The sequence below is a fragment of the Zosterops lateralis genome (assembly GCF_965231275.1).
Source record: "Zosterops lateralis genome assembly, chromosome: W".
NCBI lineage: Eukaryota > Metazoa > Chordata > Aves > Passeriformes > Zosteropidae > Zosterops > Zosterops lateralis.
In genome coordinates, this window is record NC_139801.1 from 22,747,836 (window position 1) to 22,775,231 (window position 27,396).

General features: G+C 45.2%; 1 protein-coding gene across 8 annotated transcripts in view; it reads left to right on the forward strand.

The window, feature by feature from the left end:
- LOC310922093 (kinesin-like protein KIF2A) overlaps positions 1–27,396 on the forward strand; it is a 195,143-nt gene that overhangs the window by 81,478 nt on the left and 86,269 nt on the right. For 6 of the 8 annotated variants that reach the window (XM_083882424.1, XM_083882419.1, XM_083882425.1 and 3 more), the window contains exon 2: positions 22,061–22,155. In XM_083882424.1, the coding sequence (XP_083738550.1) occupies positions 22,078–22,155 (78 nt within the window). In that variant the 5' untranslated portion in view covers positions 22,061–22,077. Of the gene's footprint in view, positions 1–447; positions 493–19,507; positions 19,577–22,060; positions 22,156–27,396 lie in introns of those variants that run through there. The other 2 variants (XM_083882423.1, XM_083882422.1) reach the window with 2 other exon arrangements.

Genomic DNA, 27,396 nt, shown 5'->3' on the forward strand with positions numbered 1-27,396 from the left:
TGTGCCCTCAGGACCCATGCCGCAGCCCGTGCAGGCTCAAGCCCCTCCACTGGAGGTTTTGGCAACCCTGCCAGCGCAAGCCCCTGCACTGCTTCCTCCGCAGACTTCATAGGCTTTTCCGAGATTCCTGCCTCCACTCTCGTCCCAGCCCCCAGAGCTCCCACCCCTGCAGGTTCCTGGACTGCAACACCCACAGGTCTGCCCTCAGCCTCTGCCCCTGTTTCCCTCCCAGTCCCCAGAGCTCTCGCCTCCACTGGCACAGGCTCCTATGTCCCAACCCCCACAGCCCTATTCACTGCCTCAGCCCCCACACGCAGCTCAGCCAGCCGGAGCCACAAAGCAAACAGCCCCCACTGAGGTAACACACTCTCTCCTGGCAAGGGGAACTAAACGTAAAACAAAGAAGGCAAATGATGAGGATAGTGAAAATGAAGAGGACAGGCACAATCTTCTCCCATTAAGGGAAGTGCCGACCGCCCCTGGGGTTATCAGGTATGTGAATGTACCAATTAATTTGGGGGATGTAAGAGTATTTAAGAAAGAAATGAGAAAACTGATGAATGATCCTTTGGGGGTTGCAGGTAGACTGGATGAATTCTTAGGGATTAGTATATACTTGTTTGAAGATATTCATGCTATATTAAGGTTGCTATTCAATAGTGAGGAAAGGGAGATGATTAGACAAGCTGGAATGCGAGAGTGGGAATGTCGAAACCCACAGGGGGTGCCAGGGGAACAGAAATGACCAAACCAGGCACCTGGGTGGAATGCCCAGACAGCAAAATATGATAGATTTGAGAAACATAGTGATACAGGGTATACAGGAGGCGGTACTCAGGGGACAGAACATTAGTAAGGTATTTGGGGAATGCCAGGGGAGGGATGAAACTGACTGAATGGTTAGACAGGCTGCGAAGGAACTTGCAGGTATACTCGGGAACTGATCCTAATTCTCCTATAGGGGAAGTATTGTTGAAAACCCAGTTTGTAGCAAAGTCATGGGAGGATATATGAAGGAAGCTTGAGAAATTAGAAAACTGGAAAGAGAAAGGATTGCAGGACTTACTTAGAGAAGCTCAGAAGGTTTATATGAGGAGGGATGAGGAAAAACAAAAGATACAGGCAAAAGTACTAGTAGCAGCTGTCAGGGAAGTACAGAAGCAGGAATGCACCAGGGACCCTGTGAGATCAACACAAAACCACGATACTCAGAGGAGGCAGTCCACCCCCCAGAAAAAGACCTCCGATAGTCAGAGGGATATTCCTGAATGTGTTTACTGTAAGAAGAAGGGACATTTTAAAAGAGACTGCAGGAAGAGGATGAAAGATGAGAAATTTTTTCAAGAAGACTAGGAGTGTCGGAGACTTTTTATTTTGGGGACCAGAACATCTAGTGAGCCCTTGATAAAATTGAAAATAGGACTCCAAAAACAAGAATTGGTTTTTCTGGTGGATTTGGGTGCGGAGAGGAGTACTTTGCAGCAATTGCCACCAGGGTGCGCTAAAAGCAAAGAAGCAATGCTAGTCATAGGGGCAAAGGGCGACCCCTTCAAAGTGCCCATTATTAAAGATGTAGAAATAGAATCAGAGACTAAGATTTGCTTAGGGAATATGTTGTTAGTTGAGGAAGCGGATTATAATTTATTAGGAAGAGATTTGATGATAATTCTTGGAGTAAGTTTGTACGGGACTCACAGCTGATGGTAAGTTTATACAAATTAACCATGGAAGACGAGAATAGGATAGATTCTAAGGTGTGGCACACCCAAGGAGAAGTTGGAAGATTGGAAATAGAGCCCATTTTTATTGAAATAGAGAGACCAGAGGGTCCAATTAGAATTAAACAGTACTCTATTTCTATGGAGGGGAGAAGGGGATTAAAACCTGTAATAGATGAAGTGGTAAGAAAGGGAACTTTAGAACCTTGCATGTCTAGGCATAACACACCTATCTTGGCAGTCAGGAAAACAGACAGGAGTTACAGTTTGGTCCAAGATCTATGGGCTGTAAATGAGAGGACCAAAACCCAGTTTCCAGTAGTAGCAAATCCATATACCCTTTTAAATCGAGTTTTCCCAGAAGATATTTGGTACAGTGTAATAGACTTAAAGGATGCCTTTTGGACCTGTCCCCTCGCCGAAGAAAGTCGGGATTATTTTGCCTTTCAGTGGGAGGACCTGGAGACAAATAGAAAGCAACAATTCTGGTGGACATCTCTGCCACAAGGATTTGTTGATTCACCAAATTTATTTGGTCAAGCTCTTGAGCAATTATTAAGTCAATTTGTGCCCATAGAGGGGACCAAACTACTACAATATGTTGATGACCTATTGGTGGCAGGTTCAAAGGAGGAAGATGTAAGGGCAAGTACCATAGCATTGTTGAATTTCTTAGGAGATAAGGGATTAAAAGTTTCAAAATCCAAGTTACAGTTTACAGAACCAGAGGCTAAATACTTGGGACATTGGCTCACAAAGGGAAAGAAGAAATTGGATCCCGAAAGAATAGCAGGTATTATTGCATTACCTTCTCCACGAACAAAAAAGGAAATCAGACAGTTGTTGGGACTTTTGGGATATTGCAGGCAGTGGATTGAGGGGTATAGTGAGAAGGTGAAATTCCTATATGAAAAGCTGACTACTGATAGATTAAAATGGACAGAACAGGATGAAGAGGGATTCAAGGAACTAAAAGAGACATTTATAGCAGCTCTGGTATTAAGTCTTCCTGATGTAAGAAGACAGTTTCAGTTGTTTGTGGATGTTAGTAATCATACTGCCCATGGAGTACTAACCCAGGATTGGGCAGGGGCTGGAAAACCTGTAGGATATGTGTCAAAACTTCTGGACCCTGTAAGCAGGGGGTGGCCAACTTGTTTGCAAGCAATTGTGGCAGTTGCACTGTTGGTAGAAGAAGCTAAGAAAGTCACTTTTGGAGCTCCACTGGTAGTATATACTCCCCATAATGTAAGGAGCATTCTACAGCAGAAAGCAGACAAGTGACTCACAGATGCTCGACTCCTTAAGTGTGAGGCCATATTGATCCATTCACATGATTTGGAATTACGGACAACTGCTGCTCAAAATCCAGTCCAATTTCTGTTTGGTGAAGCATTAGAGGAGCCCACTCACAATTGTGCAGAAGTGATGGAACTTCAGACAAAGATAAGGCCAGATTTGGAAGAGGAGGAATTAGAAGAAGGAGAGAAATGGTTTGTGGATGGGTCAGCAAGGGTTGTGGAAGGGAAAAGAAAGTCAGGATATGCAATAGTGGATAGTAAATCAGGAAAAGTGGTGGAGTCAGGGCCTCTCAGTGCTAGTTGGTCAGCTCAGGCTTGCGAGCTATACACAGTTTTAAGAGCACTTAAAAGATGGAAAGGAAAGAAAGGAACAATTTACACAGATTCAAAATATGCCTTTGGAGTAGCCCATACCTTTGGAAAAATTTGGGAAAAAGGGGTTTAATTAGCACTCATGGACGAGGGTTGGTTCATGGGGAAATTATAAAACAAATCTTAGAGGGTATTAGAGAACCTGAAGCAATCTCCATCATACATGTGAAAGGACACCAAGTAGGAATGCAATTTCAGACCCGAGGTAATAATTTGGCAGATAGGGAAGGTAAAAATGCTGCACTACTGATGGTAAGTACACTGGAAATCGAGGTAGATGATGCTCGGGAATATCCCCCATGCCCTTCCCAAAAGGAAATTGAAGGATATGAGAAGATAGGGGGAAGGTTGGAAGAAGGTAAGTGGAGATTACCAGATGGGAGGGAGCTATTATCTGAGGATTATACTAGAAAAATCTTGAAAAGATTCCACCAGCAGACTGACTCACTGAGGGGCGCAGGCCCTTGCAGAACAATTTCTAAAATTTTTTGGGTGCAAAGGAATTTATGAACTGGCTAAACAAGAAGTACAAGGGTGCATGATATGTCAGAGGATTAATCAAGCCAGGTCAAAGCAAATATTCCTAGGAGGATGCCCTTTAGCCTACCGTCCACTTGAGAGGATTCAGATAGATTTCACTGAATTACCTAAGGTAGGGAGGTATAAATACTTGTTAGTAATAGTGGATAAATTGACCCATTGGGTAGAGGCTTTTCCAAGTACTACGGCTACAGCTCAGACAGTGTCAAAAATGTTATTGGAAGAAATTGTACCCCGATACGGGATAGTAGATTATATAGATTCGGATCAAGGGACACATTTTACTTCAAAAATCATCAAACAATTAGTAGATGCTTTAGGGATTTGGTGGAAATATCATACACCGTGGCACCCTCAAAGCTCAGGACAAGTAGAAAGGATGAGTCAGACACTAAAGGCACAATTATCAAAATTAATGTTGGAAACTAAAATGTCATTGGTAAAATGTCTCCCTTTAGCCTTATTAAATATCAGAACTATGCCTCATTCAGAAACAGGAATATCACCTTTTGAAATGCTTTATGGAATGCCCTATGAGCATGGGATGCTGGTGGGGCACCCCAGAATAGAGGATGGCCAAATTCAGCCCTATTTAATAGCCATAAATAAGAATCTACAGGAACTGTGGAAGCATAGGCTGATAACAAAGCACTCCCTTGGGATTTGCTATCCACAAGATACAACCTGGTGATGAAGTGCTAATCAAAACCTGGAGAGAAATCCTGCTGACACCTCACTGGGAAGGTCCATTTCTTGTCCTTCTTGCCACAGATACAGCTATACGAACTGCAAAAAAAGGCTGGACACAGGCATCTCGAGTGAAGAAGGTTGGACATCGGGAGGAAACACCTGAGTAGAAAGCGACCTCCTCCCCAGGGGACTTAAAGATAAAATTTCAATGACACAGTAAATGACCAATAAGTTGTTTGGTGCCAGGCTGTGAATGTTATCCATTTATTAATTTTAAATGTGGTTATTGTAATGAAATCTGGGTCACACACTGCAGAAGGGGTTATTGGCCTAACGGCCTGTGTACCAAGTGTTTGGAAGAGGAACAAAATCTGACTAGCCATATCTTAGTACTCGCTACTAACTTGGGTATATTGGAGTTAGATTCCCTGGAGTGGTATCACTTGTTTAAAAAGGGGATAGGGGGAAAATTGGACTCAAGAGCTCAGGTCCTAGAAATTGAGTGCCAAAGGTCAAATAAAGTACCCTGTAGAGCTGATACAGTCAAATTATTGAGGTGGGGCACTTTCAAAAGAAGGTATGCAGCTTGGTCCAATTATGGGGTCCCTGAAGAATACTTCTGCTGCCAAGAAGATGGTTTACCTCGCTGCTGGCAGCAACCCAGTGGGTGCAGGCAAAGGCAAAGGAGTAACCCTATGGGAAATCCTGATGGTCCTGAGCCTGGTAATGTGCAAGACAACTGGTCTGCACCCAGAGGATCGATCCAGCACTGAGAGGCAGAGCCCAGCTAATAGATGCAAGCAGTGCTTACAGATGGTCCTAAAGGGGCAAGTGGCAACAAAAGTTATGGCATACCGAGCCCAATATGACTGCCAAAGTGACAAAGAGAATGGGTACTGTACCTACAATGGCACTTGATATAGAATGTGTAAATTGGAAGGGGGGGGGGGGGGTAGTGTGTCACAACCCAGGAGGGATATCTAAGGACGGGCAGTCAGAAATAACACCTGCTATAAGGAAAACACATGTAGTATACAAATGGGATACAGGGGGGATACCTACTATTCCCACCTGTAACTAATGTAATCGTACTGTATGTATTGGAGGTAAAAAGAAATCAACCTTTGTGGGATACTTTCAAGTCAACAAGTTATGTTATGATAGCAGTCAGCTGGAAATTTGTGCAATGAGTGGAAGGACTTCTTGGGTAGGAAAGAATTTGAAACATGATAAGAGATTCTCACTAAATAATGAACCAATAATACTTGATCTTCTCAGAAATGATGATGACAGGATATGTTTACAATTTGACAAAACATTTGCTTCTCAAGGAATGAAGAAGGGATAGATCCAGAAAACAAGATGAGACAGATCACTCAGGAGTTAAAAAGACAGGAGTCAGAAGCAAGGAAGAAAAGGGTGGAACAAGAGAGGTTGAAGACTTTAAGTGAACAATATGAACAATTAGAAAAACAGTATAGTGACTGAGGATTACCTGCTTCTAACAAGAATCTGTTTATAGATTTGATGCAGGAGATTGCAACTGAATTAGGTTTGTCTAATTGTTGGATTTGTGGAGTATGGTTACTTCTGAGCTGTTCTTCTGGCCAGCCCTGCTCTTCAGATAACCATATAAATGAGTTTTATCTGTGGGTCCAAACCCCAGACAGAGACGTGTTCCCGCTGGAAGGAGCGGACTCACACTTGGGGATCAGGAGGTTTTATTCAGGCCAAAGCCCAGGTGCAAGTGAAGATTCTGGGGCTTACCTGCCCTTAAGTACAGGGAGTGTTACGTTTGGGAATGAAGGGAAGTGACTTAGGAACAGGGGGCATTGGCATGGCTATATTGGGGCAAAAGGGGAGTGGGAAAACCTGAAGCCTGGCTGAGTCACCAGCTTTTGCTAGAGCACTCAAGCACTAGGGTGTGGCAATGGGTCTTATCAGGGAAGATTACAATGACTGAGGCTATTGTAAGGGGAAAATACAGGGATTTGGGAAAGGGAGGTGGTAGGGATGAACCATTACAGAAACTTAGTAACAAAAACACACAGAACTTTAGAAAACCCAAAATGCACATTGCAATAGTGGAGGACTTGAGTCACCTGAAAATGGCCATGGAAAGGTGAGAGTTTAACTCCAGAGCAACTCCTAAAATGAGATAATACTCGAATTTCCAAAACAATGTAAAGACCTGAAGGATGGATTTTGGATCAGAGGATAATTGGGACGATTTGTATCAGTAGAGAAGGAAGAGAATACACTGAGGTAGTGGGATACACTCCTTGTATATCCACTCTAGCAGTGAATTCAAACAGTAAAACCAAAAATTGGCAACCAGAACCTCCAGCCAGATATTGGAGCAAAATAAGGGGAGAGGATTGTGAATGGTTTAACTCAATTGAATTATGTTGGCATAAAGGCTCTGGAGCTAACCCTTACCAATCTCTGGAGAGCCTAAGACATTACTGGCAGGAGCCAGGGAATATAAATATTAAATGGAGAGCTCCTGATGGGATTTATTGGATATGTGGGGAGAAGACTTACAGCGAGCTACCTCGCAAGTGGAAGGGATCCTGTGTCGCTATTTTGAACACACAAAAGACACGCAGGCAGCAGCAGGTCAAGCAGCAAAAGTTCTAATTTAATTTCTGACTCCATCTACTTATATACACTTTGTACAGAAGGCCAAAGATTGGCCAAAAGGGTCACCACCTTATGAACATCATTGGTGGACATGACCATCAATCACATTCCTCCTCCTAGAGAGGAAATATGTAAACACATAGATAAGTTCTAAAAATACATATAGTTTATGTGAAGCAGTGTGAGAATGCTGCTGCAAAGGCTCAAAAACTCAAAGGCAAGAAAATTCAGGGCGACAATCCTGTACTCTGGGGATGATCCAGCCCTTCTTCTTCTTCATGCTACCCACGTCCGAGAGTAGTTTAGGAGCTTCCCTGTATGAAACTCTTAATAGGAAGAAAAGGGAATTAAAGAAAGAACTTCCTGTAGCAGAAGGGAGTCAAAAATGGGGAGAAGAGGAATGGCCTGCAGAAAGGATAATAGAATACTATGGCCCTGCAACCTGGGCTCATGATGGAAGTTGGGGGTATAGGACCCCAATTTACCTGCTGAATAGATTGATAAGACTCCAGGCTGTGGTAGAAATTGTGTCAAATCATACCTCAGATGCTCTTGAATTATTGGCCAGACAACATTCCCAAATGCGAGCTTTTGTGTATCAAAATCGTATAGAATTAGACTACCTACTGGCTGAAGAAGGAGGAGTTTGTGGGAAGTTTAATGAGTCTGAATGTTGCATAGAAATTGATGATTATGGGGAAACTATCAGGACCCTTGCAGCTGAAATTAAAAAGGTGGCACATGTACCAGTACAGAAATGGAATTCTATCCTACAGGCTTCATGGTGGGATCAGCTGTTTGGGGAAGGAGCTTGGTGGAAAAAGGTAGTGTTCTTCATATTATGTTCCATAGCTGGGGTTATATTTTTGCCCTGCTTAATACCGTGTTTTATTCGACTAATACATTCTGTGGTGCAAGGTATGCAGATAACAGCCCTGCCTACAGATCCAGAACTTGCAATAGAAAAATGTGGCCAAGTCCCTTAAGTGTCCAAAATAATGAAATTGGGGGAGGGAGAAGAAAGGAGTAAAGCTGCCGAGGCTTTGGCTAAGTTTGAAGAAAAAGTAAAAGAAGAAAACATTGTTTATCGGAAATACTGTGAAATATTACAGAAAGAATGGGATGATTACGATGGATGGGAAAAAGACTAAGGGAATTTGTCCTACTGGTGATTGTTGTCACTACAAGATACAAGAAATACTATTGGTATAAGAAAGAATTTAGTAGAAAATTAGAAAAATAGAATAGTTACCTAGAATAGTTTGTTGAGAATATTTGTTCAAGCATCAATGTAAAAGCTGGTATTGAACAAAACAAATCAAAAGTTTGTTAATAAAGCACAAATTAATATGTCTATGTAGAAGGGGAAGGACTGTGATATATGGTATATATAAAATAATTCGTGCTTAGAAATCAAGGAATCCAAAATTGTAAAAACCACAAGTGGCTACAAGGAGAAGAATGATTTACAATTGTGAAGCACGGGCGGCATGGAGGAAAATTCGAATTTACAACAGAAAAGAGCGGCTTGGGTTGGAGATGGGTCATTTCCAGGGCTGGGTCTGACTACACCCCGGTGATTGATACCTGATATGCATCTGTGATAAGACAATTGACGTCGTCTAGGGTGTGCATCCCGATGCCGAATTCCCGTAAATCAAATCAAGCTCTCATCCTTGCCCAGAAAACTGTTTCAGAAAACCAAATGCAAGAAAGAAGTTACATGAATATGCGAATCGAGCAAAAGCGGACAAAAACCCCTGCCTTAGGGAAAATAAACTGTATAAAAACAGACCCCTCAGAAGCTGGATTCATGAACAGGGAAGGTTCAGTGTGATAGAGGCTGAATCTAAAGTTCACCCAGTATCGGCTTTGGCTCGATGCTCTCTCTTTTGACTGTGACTTTCCAAGATCGCTTCTTGTAGCAAAATAAAATTTGCTTTTGATTATTAAATTGGCTACGTTGTTTATAACAGTTACTAAGTTACTGAAATCTTGTGGACTCCCCAGCAGCAAAGAGAAGTTCAAAATGGTGGAGTGACCTCTTCCCCAAGATGGCATGCTCCGCAGGCGACTGTGCAGTCCAGGAGACAAAAGGGAGATGATGAACAAACCCTGCTTGATTCAACCTTCCCCCAGAACAAAAAAAGAGGGAAGGTACGAGCTTACGAAGCAGTTCTAGTGGCAGATGGGAATTGCTGGGGTGTGTGAGGTCAGTGCTGCTGTTCTCTGCTGCTTCCTGCCACCCACCCACAGGCCTCTGCCAGTGTTGGTGCTGCTGTCTTGGGTCCCTGTTCTGATTGGGAGGAAGAAAATAAATGGACTATCAAGCACTAACAAGCGATGGCCTGACCCTGGACCGGGTCCAGCTTCATGCTGCAGAAGGTGTTGCAAATTTCACTCTGAAACAGTTTTTGATTGTGAAATGCAGTTTCCTGAGTTGATACTGTTGTGAGTTGAGAAACCTGTCCAAAACAGCCCCCTCCTTTGAAAGCCAGAGAGAAACAAAAAACCACAAAGCTCTGCCTTGAGCAAGAGCGACAAAGCAAGAGAGAGCGTTGTTGGAGCAACTCTGACTTTTAAAAGCCCAGGGAACCCCCCAGCCCCATCCCTGCCATTCTGTTTTCCAGCTGCAGAGTCTTAAAGAGACTGTAACTATTCTGGGCACAGATAGATATGGAATACAATAACCTATTGGGTAACCCAGGACAAAAGCCTATAGCCTACTGTAGTGTTCCAAATAAAGTGACAGGTGGTTGACATGATGTTCCTACAACTTTGAGCTCTGTAAAGAGACACTTTGAATTCTATAAATGCGTAGCTATAAGACAGTACTGTAACTGATACCCTGGAAATGTATTTTCTGCATATCTCCAGAAAGTATCATGATAAACAGTTAAGTTGTGGCTTAGAAGATCCATAAGCCATTGATTTACTAGATAACAGTGAAGTACACTTGCTATGTTAAATGCTTTTCCCAAGTGGAACCACTGTTAGAGCCAGAATACAGGACTAGATCTCCTTGTCTTGTGCCACTCTTCTCTGTGCCTTGTAATTGCTCCTGGGAAACAAAGCAGCCATAGGTAGTAATAAATAACAGAGAATAACAATTTTCAGTTCCCCTGAAGTTGCTAGATAGAGCTTAAAGACTAACTAGCAAAAAAGGATAAAAGGATGTAAATGTATGTATACAGGATGATAATGTAGCTGGAACCAGTAAATTAGCAGGTAAGGAATATAATGGGGGTTTTGGCAACTTATGTAACAAGAGACAACAGAGCATGCCCAAAGAAAAAGTTCAAGGAAAGGTCACCTGTAATATTGAAGCAATCAGTGAATATGGCCACCAAAAACCCCTTTAGATGACCCTCTGGGACCATAAAAAGACTTCCAATAGGAGGCAGATGTACGCAAATTAGTTCTAGAAAAATTGATGCTTATGTTTTAGCTAGGAAGTATGTAGTAATGAATATGCATGATCATGATGGAATAAATACCCTGTTGTAAATTTTCACAACGCATTCACTTAAAAGAGAGATCCTTTGGGTGTGTCCAGTGCTGCAATAAAGAATGCCTGCTTTCTAATACTTCAAATTGTGTTTGAAAGTTTATTCTCCAATCTATTTAAGTATCAGTAGTTCTCTGCGAGGATGTGTCCTGGGTTGCAGTGTAGGATGTACACAAAGTATTTATTCTATCACCATCTTCATGAACTGTTGAAATCAGGCGGGGCAGTGTTCTTCCCAGGCCCCCTGCCTTTGGGCTATCTTCTGCTAATGGCCCATTAACGCCTTGCCCACGACTCATAGGTAACTTCCTCCAGGAGTTATCTCTGTTTAATGGGCCATCAAGGACCCACTTCACAACTCATCATCCCATTGTGAGATGCTCTGCCCAGGGGGAGGAGCCAAGCATTCTCACTTGGATATAATATGGCATTTGGGACAGTACAAGCAGCCCTTACGCACTGGATTCCCAGAGGACCAGAGCTACCAGACCTTTTTCTACAGGATCACTGCTTCAGGAAGACCACCTCATCTGGACTGCTTCCACCATCCTGCTCAGGTTGTATTCTGACTCTGTCAGTGGTCCTTTGTGCTATTGCATTTATTTTATTTTATTTTATTTTATTTTTACCTTTTTACCTTTCTTCTTATTAAATTGTATTTCTGACTTGGAGCCTCTCACTCGTTTTGCTTTCAAACCACAACATATTTTTTTGGTGCCCAACGTGGGGCAGAGACACTGAGAAAAGTCAGAACTACAGTTTTGTATTTGAGAAGACACCTGTTTGCTATGATGCTCAACATGCTTACATGTGTCTTATACCTATCTCTCTATATTTTTCCAAACATGGGGCATTATCTGCCGGTCTTAATGCTCCTGCATAGACCAGGGTATGGTACTAAAATTGCCTTATTGGTCTATTATGTCCATTGCTTGATAAACTCCGAGGCAATAAACAGCATTCAGAATATATACCCAGTTTTGTATTCATGTTCTGGTCTAGGATGCTACATCTAGGGCCTCAACAATCTCACCCAGCCCCTGTGGGGAGGAGTAAAGAATGATTTTTTCAAGCTTTTCATGCATAACACAGCAGTTTTTGAAAATATTGAGTCCCCTCTGGATGCCAAGGACAGTATGATGTTGTTGTTAGTCCTGCTTTGTCTTCTCTGCACAGCCCTTTGTTTTTTCAGCACCATGCTTAGGATCAAAACACTACATGGTGTGATGCAGCGTGTTCTTAAGGAAGAGGAAGAGGGAAAGAGAAGCAAAGCAACAGAATCAGCGTCTACACAGACTGTCACAGAGGAGAAGGGAACCAAAGGCAAGGCAACAGTGTCCTCATCTACACAGACCATTGCAGAGGAGAAAGAAGCCAAAAATGAGGCAACAGTGTCCACATCTATGCAGACTGTCACAGAGGAGAAAGGAACCAAAGGTGCTGTCAGCATCTCCACACAAACCATCGCTGAACTGGAACCACCTAAACCAGTAGCAGTTGCCACCACTCAGAAGAAGAAGTCAAGGAGCAAATCAGTCCGCGTAGTGACTGACGAGAATGCAGCAGGACCTTCGCAGCCAGCAGAAGAGACAGAGATAGAGATCATCACTCGCTCTCTATCCCTGGGTGAGTTGCGTGACCTGCAAAGGGAATTCACCCGCCAGACCAACGAGTCCATCCTGACCTGGCTGCTCCGCATCTGGGACGCTGCAGCCAATGACACCATTCTGGATGGAATTGAGGCCAGGCAACTGGGATCGCTGTCCCGGGATGTGGTCATTGACCAGGGGATTGGGAAAACCCAAGAACCTCTCAGCCTCTGGCAGGAACTGCTAACAAGTGTGTAAGACAGATACCTTTGTAAAGAAGACCTCCAAGTGCACCAAGGAAAATGGAGCATAATAGAACAAGGTATCCAATGCCTGAGGGAATTGGCTGTGCTGGAGATCATTTTTTCAGAAGACGAGAGATTTCCTAAAAGCCCAGATGATGTCCAGTGCACATCACGGATGTGGTTGAGATTTGCACGGCTTGGACCAGAGATGCACTCACGTTACCTGGCAACACTGCAATGCAGAGAAGGTGAGGAAAAGGTGGGAGTCTTGGGTAATAAATTAAGAATTTACGAGGACACTGTCACTGCCCCAGTTCGTACCCATGTCTTGCCTGTGGAAACAAGACTGACTGAGCAAGACCGGAGCTTGATTGAAGAAGGCCAACAGAAACTGAAGAAAGAACTTAAGGAAGAAATTTACCATATCCCACCAGAGCTGACGAGAGTCTCTGCCATTAGGAGCAGGCGTCTCTCAGCCAGGGAGAGAGGATACACACCACGAGATAACCTCTGGTCTTTTCTTCGAGAGCATGGAGAAGACATGAAGAAGTGGGATGGAAAACCCATCTCCTCCTTAGCAGCCCGGGTACATGAACTGAAAAGAGAAACACCTACCACAAGAAGCCCATCTAGAATCAAGGTTGCCCCAGTCTCTCAAAACTCCAGACGGTACAGGAATGATGATATGACTGATCCTCTTCAAGGGACCTCAGAAACATACGTACAGGAGGAGAACAATGTATGCCATGACCAGGAATAGGGGTGCCCTGCCTCTAGCCAGGAAAAGGAAAGGGACAATCGGATCTACTGGACTGTGTGGATCCGATGGCCTGGCACATCTGACCCACAAAAATATACGGCGTTGGTTGACACTGGGGCCCAATGTACCATGATGCCATCAAGGTATGTAGGAACAGAATCCATCTCTATTTCTGGGGTGACAGGAGGGTCCCAGGAACTGACTGTATTAGAGGCTGAAGTGAGTTTAACTGGAAACGAGTGGCAAAAACACCCCATTGCGACTGGCCCAGAGGCCCCATGCATTCTCGGCATAGACTGTCTCAGGAATGGATATTTCAAAGACCCGAAAGGATATCGTTGGGCTTTTGGGATAGCCACAGTGGAGAAAGAAAACATCAGACGGTTAAATACTTTGCCTGGTCTCTCAGATGACCCCTCTGCTGTGGGACTGCTGAGAGTCGAAGAACAACAGGTACCAACTGCCACAACAACAGTACACCATCGCCAATACCGCACTGACAGAGATTCTGTGATTCCCATACACGAGATGATCCGTAAACTGGAGAGTCAAGGGGTGGTCAGTAAGACTCATTCACCTTTCAACAGCCCAATATGGCCTGTGCGTAAGTCCAGTGGAGAATGGAGACTGACAGTGGATTACCATGGCCTGAATGAAGTCATGCCACCACTGAGTGCTGCCGTGCCAGACATGTTAGAGTTTCAATATGAGCTGGAGTCCAAGGCAGCAAAGTGGTATGCGACCATTGATATTGCCAATGCCTTCTTCTCCATTCCTTTGGCAGCACAGTGCAGGCCCCAGTTTGCTTTCACCTGGAGAGGCGTGTGGTACACCTGGAACCAACTGCCCCAGGGGTGGAAATACAGCCCCACCATCTGCCATGGACTGATCCAGGCTGCACTGGAGAAGGATGGGGTTCCAGAACATCTGCAGTGCATGGACGACATCATCGTATGGGGGAACACCCCAGGGGAGGTCTTCGAAAAAGGAGAGATTATCCAAATTCTGTTGAAAGCTGGTTTTGCCATTAAACGAAGTAAGGTTAAGGGACTGGCTCAAGAAATCCAGTTCCTGGGAGTCAAGTGGCGAGATGGACGTCGCCAAATCCCCACAGAGATAATAAACAAGATCACTGCCATGTCCCCACCTATCAACAAGAAGGAAACACAAGCTTTCCTAGGTGCCATAGGCTTTTGGAGGATGCACATTCCTGAGTACAGTCAGATCGTGAGCCCTCTCTATCTGGTTACCCGCAAGAAGAACGATTTCCACTGGGGCCCTGAACAGCAACAAGCCTTTGTTCAGATCAAACAAGAGATTGCTCACGCAGTAGCCCTTGGCCCAGTCAGGACGGGACCAGATGTGAAGAATGTGCTTTACTCTGCAGCCGGAAACAATGGTCTGTCCTGGAGCCTTTAGCAGAAGGTGCCTGGGGAGACTCGAGGCCGACCATTGGGATTCTGGAGCCGAAGTTACAGAGGCTCCGAAGCCAACTACACTCCCACAGAGAAGGAGATCTTGGCCACCTATGAAGGAGTTCAAGCCGCCTCAGAAGTGATTGGCACTGAAACACAGCTGCTTTTGGCACCCCGATTACCAGTGCTGGGGTGGATGTTTAAGGGAAAGATTCCCTCCATGCATCACGCCACTGACACCACATGGAGCAAATGGATTGCTCTCATCACACAGCACGCCTGTATTGGAAACCCAAATCACCCTGGGATTAAGGAAATTATAACAAATTGGCTGGAAGGTGAGACTTTTGGATTATTGTCTGAAGAAGAAGAAAAGCAAGTAACACGTGCCGAGGAAGCCCCACCATATAATGAGCTACCGGAGACTGAAAGACGATACACTCTCTTCACTGATGGCTCCTGCCGAATTGTAGGCGCTAACCGGAAATGGAAGGCTGCAGTTTGGAGCCCCACACGACAAGTTGCGCAGGCTACCGAGGGACAAGGTGGATTGAGTCAGGTTGCAGAACTTAAAGCTGTCCAGCTGGCTTTGGATATTGCTGAACAAGAGAAATGGCCGAGGCTCTAATTCTACACTGACTCATGGATGGTAGGTAATGCTCTGTGTGGATGGCTGAATCGCTGGAAAAAGGCCAACTGGCAGTGCAGAGGAAAACCCATCTGGGCTCCTGACATTTGTCAGGACATCGCTGCCTGAGTAGAGAGACTGACCGTAAAGGTTTGACACGTGGACGCGCACGTACCCAAGAGCCGAGCTAATGAGGAGCATCACAACAACGAGCAGGTAGACAAAGCTGCCAAGGTGAAAGTATCACAGGTGGATCTAGACTGGCAGCACAAGGGAGAACTGTTCTTAGCTTGTTGGGCCCATGATGCCTCTGGTCATCAGGGAAGAGATGCGACATACCGATGGGCCCGTGACTGAGGGGTGGACCTTACTATGGACAGCATCTCACAGGTCATCCACAACTGGGAGACCTGCGCTGCAATCAAACAGGCCAAGCGAGTGAAGCCTCTGTGGTATGGTGGACAATGGCTGAAGTACAGGTATGGGGAAGCCTGGCAAATTGACTACATCACCCTTCCCCAAACCCGCCAAGGAAAGCGCTACGTGCTGACCATGGTGGAAGCTGCCACTGGATGGCTGGAAACCTACCCTGTGCTTCATGCCACTGCCCAGAACACCATCCTGGGCCTGGAAAAACAAGTCCTGTGGAGACACGGCACCCCTGAGAGAATTGAGTCAGACAATGGGACCCATTTCAAAAACAGCCTTATAAACACCTGGGCTAGAGAACATAGTATTGAATGGATATATCACATTCCTTATCATGCACCAGCTGCCGGGAAAGTTGAACGTTGCAATGGACTACTAAAGACTGCCCTGAAGGCACTTGGCGGGGAGACCTTCAAGAATTGGGAAATGAACTTAGCCAAAGCTACCTGGATGGTCAACACCCGAGGGTCTATCAATTGAGGTGGTCCTGCCCAGTCTGAACCCTTGCACACAGTGGATGGAGATAAAGTCCCTGCAGTACATATGAAAGGCATTTTAGGGAAGACTGTTTGGATTAATCTCACCTCAGGAAAAGGCAGACCCATCTGTGGGATTGTCTTTGCTCAAGGACCTGGTCACACTTGGTGGGTAATGCAGAAAGATGGGGAAACCCGTTGTGTACCACAGGGAGACTTAATTTTAAGTGAGAACAGTGTGTAACATTTTATTCTCTATGTGTATGCATATCTTTGTAAGAATGTATTGATTTGGATATGATGTAGATGGTAATAGAATAAGGGGTGGATTATGTCCTGGGTTGTAGTGTAAGATGTACACAAAGTATTTATTCTATCACCATCTTCATGAACTGTTAAACCAAGTGGGGCAGTGTTCTTCCCAGGCCCCCTGCCTTTGGGCTATCTTCTGCTAATGGCCCATCAATGCCTTTGCCGCATGATTCATAGGTAACTTCCTCCAGGAGTTATCTCTGTTTAATGGGCCATCAAGGACCCACTTCACGACTCATCATCCCATTGTGAGATGCTTTGCCCAGGGGTAGGAGCCAAGAATTCTCACCTGGATATAATCTGGGATTTGGGACAGTACAAGCAGCCCTTACCGACTGGATTCCCAGCGGACCAGAGCTACCAGACCTTTCTATGTGATCACTGCTTCAGGAAGACCACCTCATCTGGACTGCTTCCACCACCCTGCTCAGGTTGTATTCTGACTCTGTCAGTGGTTTTTTGTATTATTGCATTTATTTTATTTTATTTTATTTTTACCTTTTTACCTTTCTTCTTATTAAATAGTATTTCTGACTTGGAGCCTCTCACTCGTTTTGCTTTCAAACCACAACACTCTACTTTTTCGACCAGGGAGCTGATAAAATCTGGCATAGAGATGGAAGATTTATTGTGATTTTTTTGTTACGATATGCTGGTTTTACTGTGTTTGTGAGAGGATTCAGTATTTTCTATTCATTCATCAGCCTGCTTTGATCTCCTTTCACTTGTTATGGCAAAGATTAATCCTTTTTAAAATTATTTGTTCTCTGTCAAAAGTAATAGAGTACCAGAGTAGGTAATAGGCTTTTTATGATGGCTGTGTTACTAATATAGTGTCACAGGCTGTTAATACCATCTTTTTTCAAAATTTATAAAATCTATGAACAGATTCCCCCCCACTCCTTCCTCCTTCCCAGCTCCACCTCCTTCCCCCAGTGGTGCAGGGAGACAGGGAATGGGAGTTATGGTCAGTTCATTACCTGTTGTTTCTCTCACTGCTCAGGGAGAGGAGTCCTTCCTGTGGTCCTCTGTGGGGTCCCTTCCACAGGAAATAGTTCTCCATGAACTGCTGCAATGTGGGTCGCACTTCCACAGGGTGCAGTCCTTCAGGGACAGGCTGCTCCAGTGTGGGACCGTGGGGAGGGGGGCAGGGGCTCTGGCGTGGGTCTCCTCCATGGGCTGCAGGAGGATCTCTGCATCCCTGTGGTCTTCCTTGGGCTGCAGGGGTTCAGCTGCCTCACCATGGTCTTCACCACAGGTTGCAGAGGAATCCCAGCTCTGGTGCCTGGAGCACCGCCGCCATCGCCTCCTCCACTGACCTTGGTATCTGCAAAGTTGTTCTCACATATTCTCACCTTGCTTTGGCCACAATTACAACTGCGCAATACTTTCTTCTTCTTCTTCATAAATATGTTATCACAGAGGCATTACCACAATTTCTGATTGGTCCAGCCTTGGCCAGTGGCATGTCCATCTTTAAAGCTGCCAGGGATTGGCTCTGCTGGACATGGGGGAAGCTTCTGACAGCTTCTCACATAAGCTGCCCCTGTAGCCCCTCTGCTATCAAAGCTTGGCCATGCAAACCAAATACAAAAATTATTATAGTATTGTATAGCATATGTTTCTCTAAATTTACATTTTTCATATTTCAGTTTTCTCTTGACTCTGGATTGACAGTTGGGGCAAGCCTCAAAACAGTAGCAGAAGCTTATATCACTGTAAGCCCTAAGAGTCTTCCACTTCTCACAGTGCTAAAAATTTTTGTGTCCTTGTATCTCTGCATGCTGTTTGTAGAAGTGGTACTGCTACAGGAAGAAAGTCTTCTGTTGCTAGTTTACCAAAAGACCAGATAGTTAATCAAAACAGTTCTATGACAGTGTTCTTGCACCTTATGAAGCCACAAGAAGTTATTAAATGCAGAAAAATTAATGAAGGGGTGTATTGAGGACCTTAAACAACAAAAAAAAATTACACAAAAATGCTTGTCCAAGGAAATGTAGCTTGAGAATGTAATGCTGAGTGAGTCTGCTTCAGCCCAGCCACCAGAAGAGTTTGTGCATGGTCCCAAGGGTTGGATGTGTGCCTGCACAATGTCATTTGGATGAGGGGAAATGGAGGAACACTTGTGTATGGAGGGGAGGGCATGGCTATGATCCCTGCCTGCATGTCTTCTGCTGGCAATGCTTCCGTGAGGAATTCAGTTCATCCTTGCAGTGCACACAGCTGAGCCACCTGGGAGAATGATGCTCAGAAAGCACAAATGGAAGGATCTACTCAGATAAAATACAGGTCAGGGAAATAAAACCTAGCAAATGCTAGAGGAAAGGAACCAAGTGAAACAAAGGGAGAAATTTGGGAGTTTGTTTTTTTTTTTTTTTTTTTTTTTTAATTTTCTTTAGTGATGGACTTAATCTTATGCTTTAGGGCAAGAAGTGTGGAAGTTAGAAATGTGTATATAATGTACTGTTGCTGGTGATGCGAAAGCAGTGCTGCCCCAGGGATGCTCACAGGTCTGGAAGTCCCCCCATGTGCCATGCTTTGCCTGAGTTTCAGTTAGTCTCTTTCTCTGCATGTTATATTTGAGTACACAAATTTGCTGTTACCTTCCATGATGTTTCCCTGCAGCCTTTCTGCTTAATTTTAACTAGATGTGAATGTTTAGGCAGCCTTTGCCATAAAAAATATATTAACAATATACATCTGTTACTAGCACTCTTAGGTGAGATAATTTGGGATAAGGTTTTTCTTCTTTTTTGTCCCTCAGCAGACCCTAAGAGTCTTAGACTGTATAAAAACATTATCTTTGGAAAATTGTCAAATTGTGACTGAAATGGCTGAAAGAGAAGTTTGAAACCATCAACGGAGGAGAAAACTGGAGGGGATTTGTGAGGTTGGGAGACTTAGGAAAGGAGAGAAGATGCCGGATGGAGACCCAGACAAGAGCAGATGTGTAAGGACCATGCTATGTTTCACTGTGAAGTGGATGCCTAGCAGTAGCAGCATATGCGCGGACTGCTCCAGGACAATTGGCTTGTACTTTTGGAGTTGCATGAGGCCCTTGGACATCTGAGGGGTGGCTCATGGTTGATGCTGAAGTGTGGTCTCTGGGGGGTGACTCAGGGGTGGCAGACAGATGAGACTTGCTGGCATTGGAGGAGTGGATTTGCCTGACTGCTACAAGAGGAAGTGCACACTATAGTGTGTGGATGTGAGAATTACCAGATAGCATTCGTCCTGCAGAGCTGCTGGGGAGCTGTGTCGGTGCATGGGCATGTGCCCAGGTGAGCTTGGTGGGACTGAGGGCAGCCTGGTAGAGACACTTGTGGGTGTCTGTGGGTGTGTGTGAGCTGCAGGCCACAAGCTACAAGCAAGTTAAAATTCTGTGGTTTACAGAGAGTTCATGGAAGGATTAAATACAGTTGCAATGAAAATACTTGCTGGGTGTATAAAACTTTACATGTCCATTTTTTTCTTTTGGGGAGATAACAAAACATTATTTAGCTTTCTTGTGGCAATGATGAAGACTCATGGACTTCCCTTGGCAATCGCAGAGAGAAATCATTTATTGCAAAAAAACAGGCCTTTTATGCTGTTATGCAGTTGCTAAGCTCTTATCTGTTTACATTCTTGTGAAGAAAAACAAACATGCATTGGCTGCCTGCCACTGCAGGTGTTGGTGTTCACATGTTTTCTTACTCAATAAGCTTTCTGATCACACAGTGTTCACCCATACCCCTAACCAATCAACACTCCAAACATGAGGTGTCCATGTGCTGGTTATATAACTTGCTTTCTGGTTATATAACTTATTTTTTGTCTTTCATGCTGCCTGTACACTTCTTAGAGTACCTTTCATGAATTGTCAGAGAGCAAGAGTGAACAAAGTGAGCAAAGGCCTTCTACTTATTCTATGAGACTTTTCTTGTCTGCTACAGTTTCTTTTTTTACTCTATCACCTGTGTTTCCCTCTCAAATGAGATGGAATAAGGAATTGCTTGTTTGGGCTATGGCTCATTAAAGGAGGGTTTTAGAGGAGCAGTCACATTAGACTCATGTTCTTTAGAAACTCCAGTACTTGGTACTCTTAGGGCGAAACACAGATGTGAAATCAATGTGACATGCACTGTAGCAGTGTGATTTTTAGATGGTGGAGCTGCTACCTATATCCCAATAAGCATCTCCTGTGGAAAACCCGCTTGGGGAAGATTCAGGCAAAGCAGTCAAGCCCACACATCACACACACCACGGCTAGCTCAGCAAAGAGAGGCAAGAAGGGCCTTTGTATGATCAGTTCCAGCAGAGGTTTATTCCTATACGCCGAAGGGAAGTCAGGAACAAAGACTTTACCATGTGCTGTGCACAGGGCTAAATAGGTGTCAGGAACCAATGGTCTGAGGGCACAGGGGTGGTACAAAGGGAAGGGAAAAGGTCAGTGACCTATAGGAAAAACAGGGCCAGCCACCAGGGATGCCACAACCAATGGGGAAGCAGGGAAAGAAGAAACCAGGGGCATGGGGAGAGAAAAGACTGGGACAGACCACAGTGTGCAAGGCACCATGGGGGAGGACTTTCTTTCAGCCTAGGCAGGGAAGACTCTATGGTAGATCCTTCCAAGGCAGGACCCTGGGTATTCTCCCGAGGGGTTTGAGGGATTCCACAATGCACCTTTGTGTCAGTGCATGGCTGCTCTGCTCTTCCAATTGCTTCTTGCTACCACGTATAGGAAATAAGTATGATGGGTGGCATTTAAAAAATGCAGTACACTATGTATTTGAGAAGGAAAATCCTTATTCCCACTGAAAGTTTACTGGTTTTATTGCACTTTATGGGGGCTTTCTGGCTTTGGATATTTCACTGAAGAAGTCATAGCAATGGCACCTTAACTTAAGCTTAACAGTCTGTGTTAATAATTGTTTTTAAAATGATGATTTGTATTAAATTGCAAGCAATTTAATTTTAGTTGAATTACCAGCTGATTAAATACCCACAAGAAGTGGATAGCAGAATACAGTTTCAGGGGACTTCCCTCCTATGTCAGGATGTTTAATTTTATATCAGTCTAGAAGGGAGACAAACAAACCTTTGTGAAATGCACCTCAGGAAACATTCCCACCCAAGGGAGACTCAGAAAAGAGTCCAAGTTGTGCAGCTTTCACATGGTATTTTATTTACTTGCCACTCAGTTTTTTGTTCATTAAGTTTTTCACTTGTACACTGACTGTCTCATTAGAGCCTCTGGCTAGATCTAGCCCCTGACTAGATCAAATCTAAGCCATTTTACAGTGTGGCCTGGAATCGTTTTCTATTTATCACTATATGTTTTTAACCCCCTTTTTTTTTTCTACTTCTTATCTGCATTTCTCAGAGCAGGTATTCAAATAACTTCTGGAAAATTTTTTCATCTGTTAATTCATCTTTTGTGTTTCCTTTCTAGGCCGAATTCATCAAGCTATGGTAACATCTCTAAATGAAAAAAATGAAAGTGTAACTGTTGAATGGATTGAAAATGGAGATACTAAAGGCAAAGAGGTAAACCTAATTGTTTTAGAACTTTTCTCTTTAAAAAATATGTCATCTGCATGAATTATGCTTTGGAATTTGCACTGGAAATGGAGAAAATATAAATCTTAATTTACTTAACTGTTGCCTTTTTCAACCTAGAAATGAAACTTAAGATAATTTTAATATAGGAGGTAATATAAAAGTGTATCTTTATTTGGAGACCTCCAGGGGCAGTTATGGGGAATGTCCACAAAAGTCCACCCCTATGGGGGTGCATACAGTTTTATAGGTTTAGTAAATTAGGATAATTGGCAAAAAAACACCAATTAGGAGCACAAGTGGTGAGGAAATTCCCCCCTGGGTTAAGCCCCTTCTAAGTCTTCCCTCCCTGGGTACTAGCTGTACTTTGTTTATCGTGAAGAGTTGTTCTCAACCTTGGTAGCCAGAGAGAACCAAGATAGCATAGAGGCCTTGTACCCCTGGGGCTTGGAGCTCTGGAATTTGTTTTCTTTCTGCCTTGGAAAAGGGCATGGAAAATTACTGGGAAAACTAGCCACTAATGCAATACGTTACAAATATATGTGTAAAGAATACAGAGAATATATAAGGGGAAAAAAAGGCAAAAACCAAAATGGCATCAGATGATTCTTTGGTTATAGACTGTTTTCAGTGGGAGTTATTAGGCAAATGTTTGTTTCTGTTGTATTAAATTTGACTTCCTGAGCTCTTTGTTATAGCTTTGATATAGTGCTTTTCATATTTTGATTTTGAAACAGATTACAAAGGCTGAACTTGTTACCCCTTTTTGCAAGTAGAAAAATCAAATTTTCGAGGAGAATGACTTGCAATTCAGCCAGGAAGCTAGTGGGAGCTGGATTAAAAATCCTTTTCTGTTTGTATTATTGAGGGATTGAACTGCTAGTCTGTTTGTTTTAGGCAATAATTTTCCAGCCCTGCTTTCTTTAAGAAACTGTGTCTGTCTCAGTTATGCTTTGCTGTCCCCTCTTCCTGTAAATTTTGGACCATGTTAGCCAGTTTCAGCTGAGATTTGGAGAAGCAGCTCAGAAATAATTGCATTTCACCAGTTTTGTCAAAACATGGGAAAAAGGAAAAATAAAGTTGTGAGAATGTCCTAGTGATCTCATCAGCTGAACTCATCCTGCTAGAACAGAATCCATAAAGTAGTGAGGTCTTTGAAAGGTCTAGCCAGAGAAAGTACCAGTCTACAGAGACCAAAGCTACTTAAGATTTTTAGGAAACCGAGTTTCAATAGATCCAAAGCCAGTTATTTTTAAGCTCCTGTCCTTTTCCCCCTTACATTTTGCAGCTTTTTGAATGCGGAACACTTACAAGGAAAAAAATAGCATCATAAATTTGATGTGGCTTCAACTCTGCTATTATTTCTTGGGTGGTTGTTGTTACCCCTGCCCTTTAGAGGGGCAACACGTTGTGACGTGGGAGTGGACCTTCACAGAGGACAGCAGGCAGCAGCTTGGTGAAACATGGAAAGCTCTTTATTATCTGACTCCAATAGGCTTATATACATTTTGTACAGAGGGCCAAGATTGGCCCAAAGAGGTTACAACCTCCTGACTCCATTGGTCAATATGACCATCAGTCAAGTTCTCTCTCAGAGAACAAGAATGCAAAACATAGAGATAATTTCTAAGAATACAACATTGTTTACATGAAGCAGCGTGAGAAGGTGCTGCAAAGACTCAAACACTTGAAAGCAAGAAATTCAGGGACGACATCTCACCCTTTTTACCTTTAAAAAAAGAAAAAAGGAAAAAAGAAAATGAACTACAGTTTAATTTCTGTTCCCATGGGAGGACCAGTGGTTCCTCCTCTGTTGACCTTCATTCGGTCACGGTTTCTTGCTTTTCACATTGCAGGGTTAGTGAAATTCTGTGGCACCTGTAAGGTGCTCAATGGCATGCAAAGCCTTTGCCAATTGAATTTGCGGGGTTTCACCCTGCGTTCCCCGTTTTTGTTTTTGAAGAACCAGGCCTCTGTGGCACAACAAAAGGTTCTTCAGCAAATGGAACAAACAACATTGCTGACTCCCTTTAAATTGAACAACCCATCTGTGTTCCATGTCGACCACAGAAGTTAAATCCATGACTAAATGAAAAAGTTTCTGGGAAAACTGTGGAAATGCCATGACAGCAGCCCCAAACAACCAAATGGGCTGCCCATCCTCAGGGGCTTCCAAAACTTGCCCTCAAAATCATCCTTCCAAGGAACACTGGCCTACTTCATCCTCCCAAATAGTCTGTAAAGACAGTGGGCCCTTGCACTAAATTTCTGAATATTTTTGGGCCGCAAAAAGAAATCCAAAGGATTCTTGCCACTCGCAACAGCTCATGGCTCCAGAGCATTTGGCAGAAAAACACTGCTTGCAAAGCTCCAATCAAATTCCTCCCATAATACTGAGAGTATGAATTTTACAAAAATCTGCACCCATCAAATTTGCAAGCGTTGTTGCCTGCATTATCAATCGAGCAATGAGCTCATACAAAAACGATTGATTGCCATTTTTGCGGCTGAAATCGAGCAATAATTAGCTCAAACAAAAAAAATAATATTTTCATTGTTTGTTTTTTCAAACAATATTTTGCCGCCTTGTGGCAGATGGGGCAAAAATGACCCATTCCAGAACGTGCAAGGAATTGGACATTCATCAGCCAGTGATACCTGCAGGATACAAATGAATCGCAGAAAACAATCATTCAGATTCACAATTGAGGATTGGCTTTTTGGAGGTGTTATAAAAACCTCCAGTCCCCAGAGTTCTGTTTCGATGCAGAACACAGGAACATCCCAGGACTGGTTGAAATTTCCAGATGATCCTGGTCCATCAGCTCCCAAACAAGTCACGAAGGGCGATGAATGGATCTTGAAAGACAGTCCATTCCAGCTGCCAAACATCAAAGGAAAAAATCGCAATGTCCGTTCCAAATTGTTCCAGGACAATCTTTGATCAGAGCAACAGTCCAGTGAAATCCAGGCAGCTCAATACTTCAGAGCAACTGCCTTCTCACCACCGACTCTTTGTCCTGTGAACAGAAAACTCAAACACAAATTAAACAACTTTGGTCCCTTCAGGGTCACTAACAGGGAGAGGTGGGTATGGGACTGAACTTTCCCATCAAACCTCCATCGGCTGTGGGGACTGGGAAGACTCTTCTGTCCGAGCACGCTTCCTCTTTGCACCCCACTGCCCTTTTGACAGAGGCTGGCCTTTCACATGGCTTGCCTTGCAAACATCTGCCATGTAATTCGGCCGTCCACACCTTCCACAAAGAAACAAGGGAGTGATTCCTCTTTTTTGCACTCTCTTTCTTTGTTTCTTGTTGGCCCTAGCATTAGTCTTGCTGGCCTGAGCATTAGATGAGGCATCATCCACCTCTGATTCCTGTCCTGTGTGCTTCACAGAGACAGGGGTGAGAACTTGTCTCACTGCACCTGCAGAACTAAGGAATCCATCCCTGCCCTGCAGGGGGCGCCGTGCTGACCCACGGCCGCCCACAGCATCAGCCTCGGCTGGGACATCACCCGAGACTGGGGGGGGTCCCGCACCCCGGGATCCTCTGCAGTGGGAAAACACCCGCTTGTGATTGCGCTGTCCCTTTAAAACGAACAGATCAGCCGCAGCTGCCTCCGCCACGCTGCTCCTGCTCGGCGCCGGTGGGGAACGCAGCGCTGGGAGGGGCGTGTCCCTCGGCACTGCTTTGGGACCGGCGGCTGCTGCCCGCCCCGCGCGGCCCCGACCCGGCACGGGGGGAGACCGCAGCGCTGGGAGGGGCATGTCCCGCTTGCCAAGCGCTGCCCCCACAGGCGCAGGGGGAGTGCCCCGATCGGCATGGGGAGGAGCGGGGGGGCTGGGAGGCTGTCCCGGCCCTGCTTTCCCAAGCGGAGCTGCGGCTGTGGCTTCTGCGCTGCCCAGCTGCACCGTGTGGTGCGGGGCTGGCCCGCCCTTTCTGACCGGTGGCACCGGCCCCTGCGGAGGGGTTTCTTCTCGCTCTGGGGCCGCTCCCCCCCGCGGAGGTTGGGCGGGCACTGTTGCCCGCTCCGGGCCGGCCCCGCCGCTTCTCTGGGGCCGCCCCGTCCCCTGTGGGCTCGGCGGGCCCCCCCCCACAGACCGGGCGGGCTTTACAGCCTGCTGCGGGCTGGCCCCTTCACTCCTTGGGGCCGCTCCGCCCCGCACGGAATACCTTATTGACATTCCACAGTGCGGACAGTCCGCAAAAACCACCCCTCCCCCCCGATCCAAGAGCGCTCTCGGCGCTTCCAAGGCCAGGAAGGCACGGGGGGGGAGGGAAGTGGGGGAGGCCCTCCGCTGCCGCTTTTTCAGCTGCAGCTCTGGACTGGGAGGGGGGGCCGATCCCGAGGGGCTTTCACAAGCCCCGAGTTTTTCCACACTCCATCACCGATGAGGCGTGGGTGCGAAAGGGGTCTGCTCTGCAGAAGACCCCGTGCCCGCCTCAGCTGGTGCGCTGAGTGCAGGCAGGCTTCCCGCCATGCTGCTGCGTTTCCGAGGAAGGGGAGTCGGCTGTCCCGCCCGTCTCCGCAGGGCAGGGACAGGAGGAATGACTCCATTGTCTTCCCTGGCACCCAGCCTGATGGGGCTGGAGCCGTCCTCAGAGCTGGAAGGCTGTACTTTAGGCAGCACTTTCTCCAGCCTGCTCCAGGTGGCTATCAGTTTCAAAAGTTTCACACTGCGATTTGCATAGTAAACCTGGAGCAGATAGTCGCCCAAAGACTTCCACTCTGCTGTAGAAAAAACTTCTTCAAGGCTGCAAAAAACCCCATGAGTTCTAGCATAATAGAACAATTTCTGGAGAGCATCTCCAGGAAAGGAGACTTCTTCTCTCCGCAGGACCTCAAGGCAAAGGTCCAACATGAGGGTTTCCTCATCTGAGGAGGGTTTAGAGATCATTATCTCTTACCACAATTGCCTCAGGCAGAGCAGGCACAGTCTCTCACTGGGCACAGAGGTCCACCGACGTGCAGTTCTCTCACAGTCGGAGGTCACCGGTGTGACCTGTTCTCCCACGTCAGGAGTCTGTTCAGACACGGACAGTGTCCAGATGTGCCGTTCAGACACAAAGGGTCAGCAGATGTGACCTAGCTGCAGTCCAGACATGGAGGGGTCACCAGATACACTGGAGACCCTCTTCTCACACGTCCGGGGGTCACCAGATGTTACCCCTGCCCTTTAGAGGGGCAACACGTTGTGACGTGGGAGTGGACCTTCACAGAGGA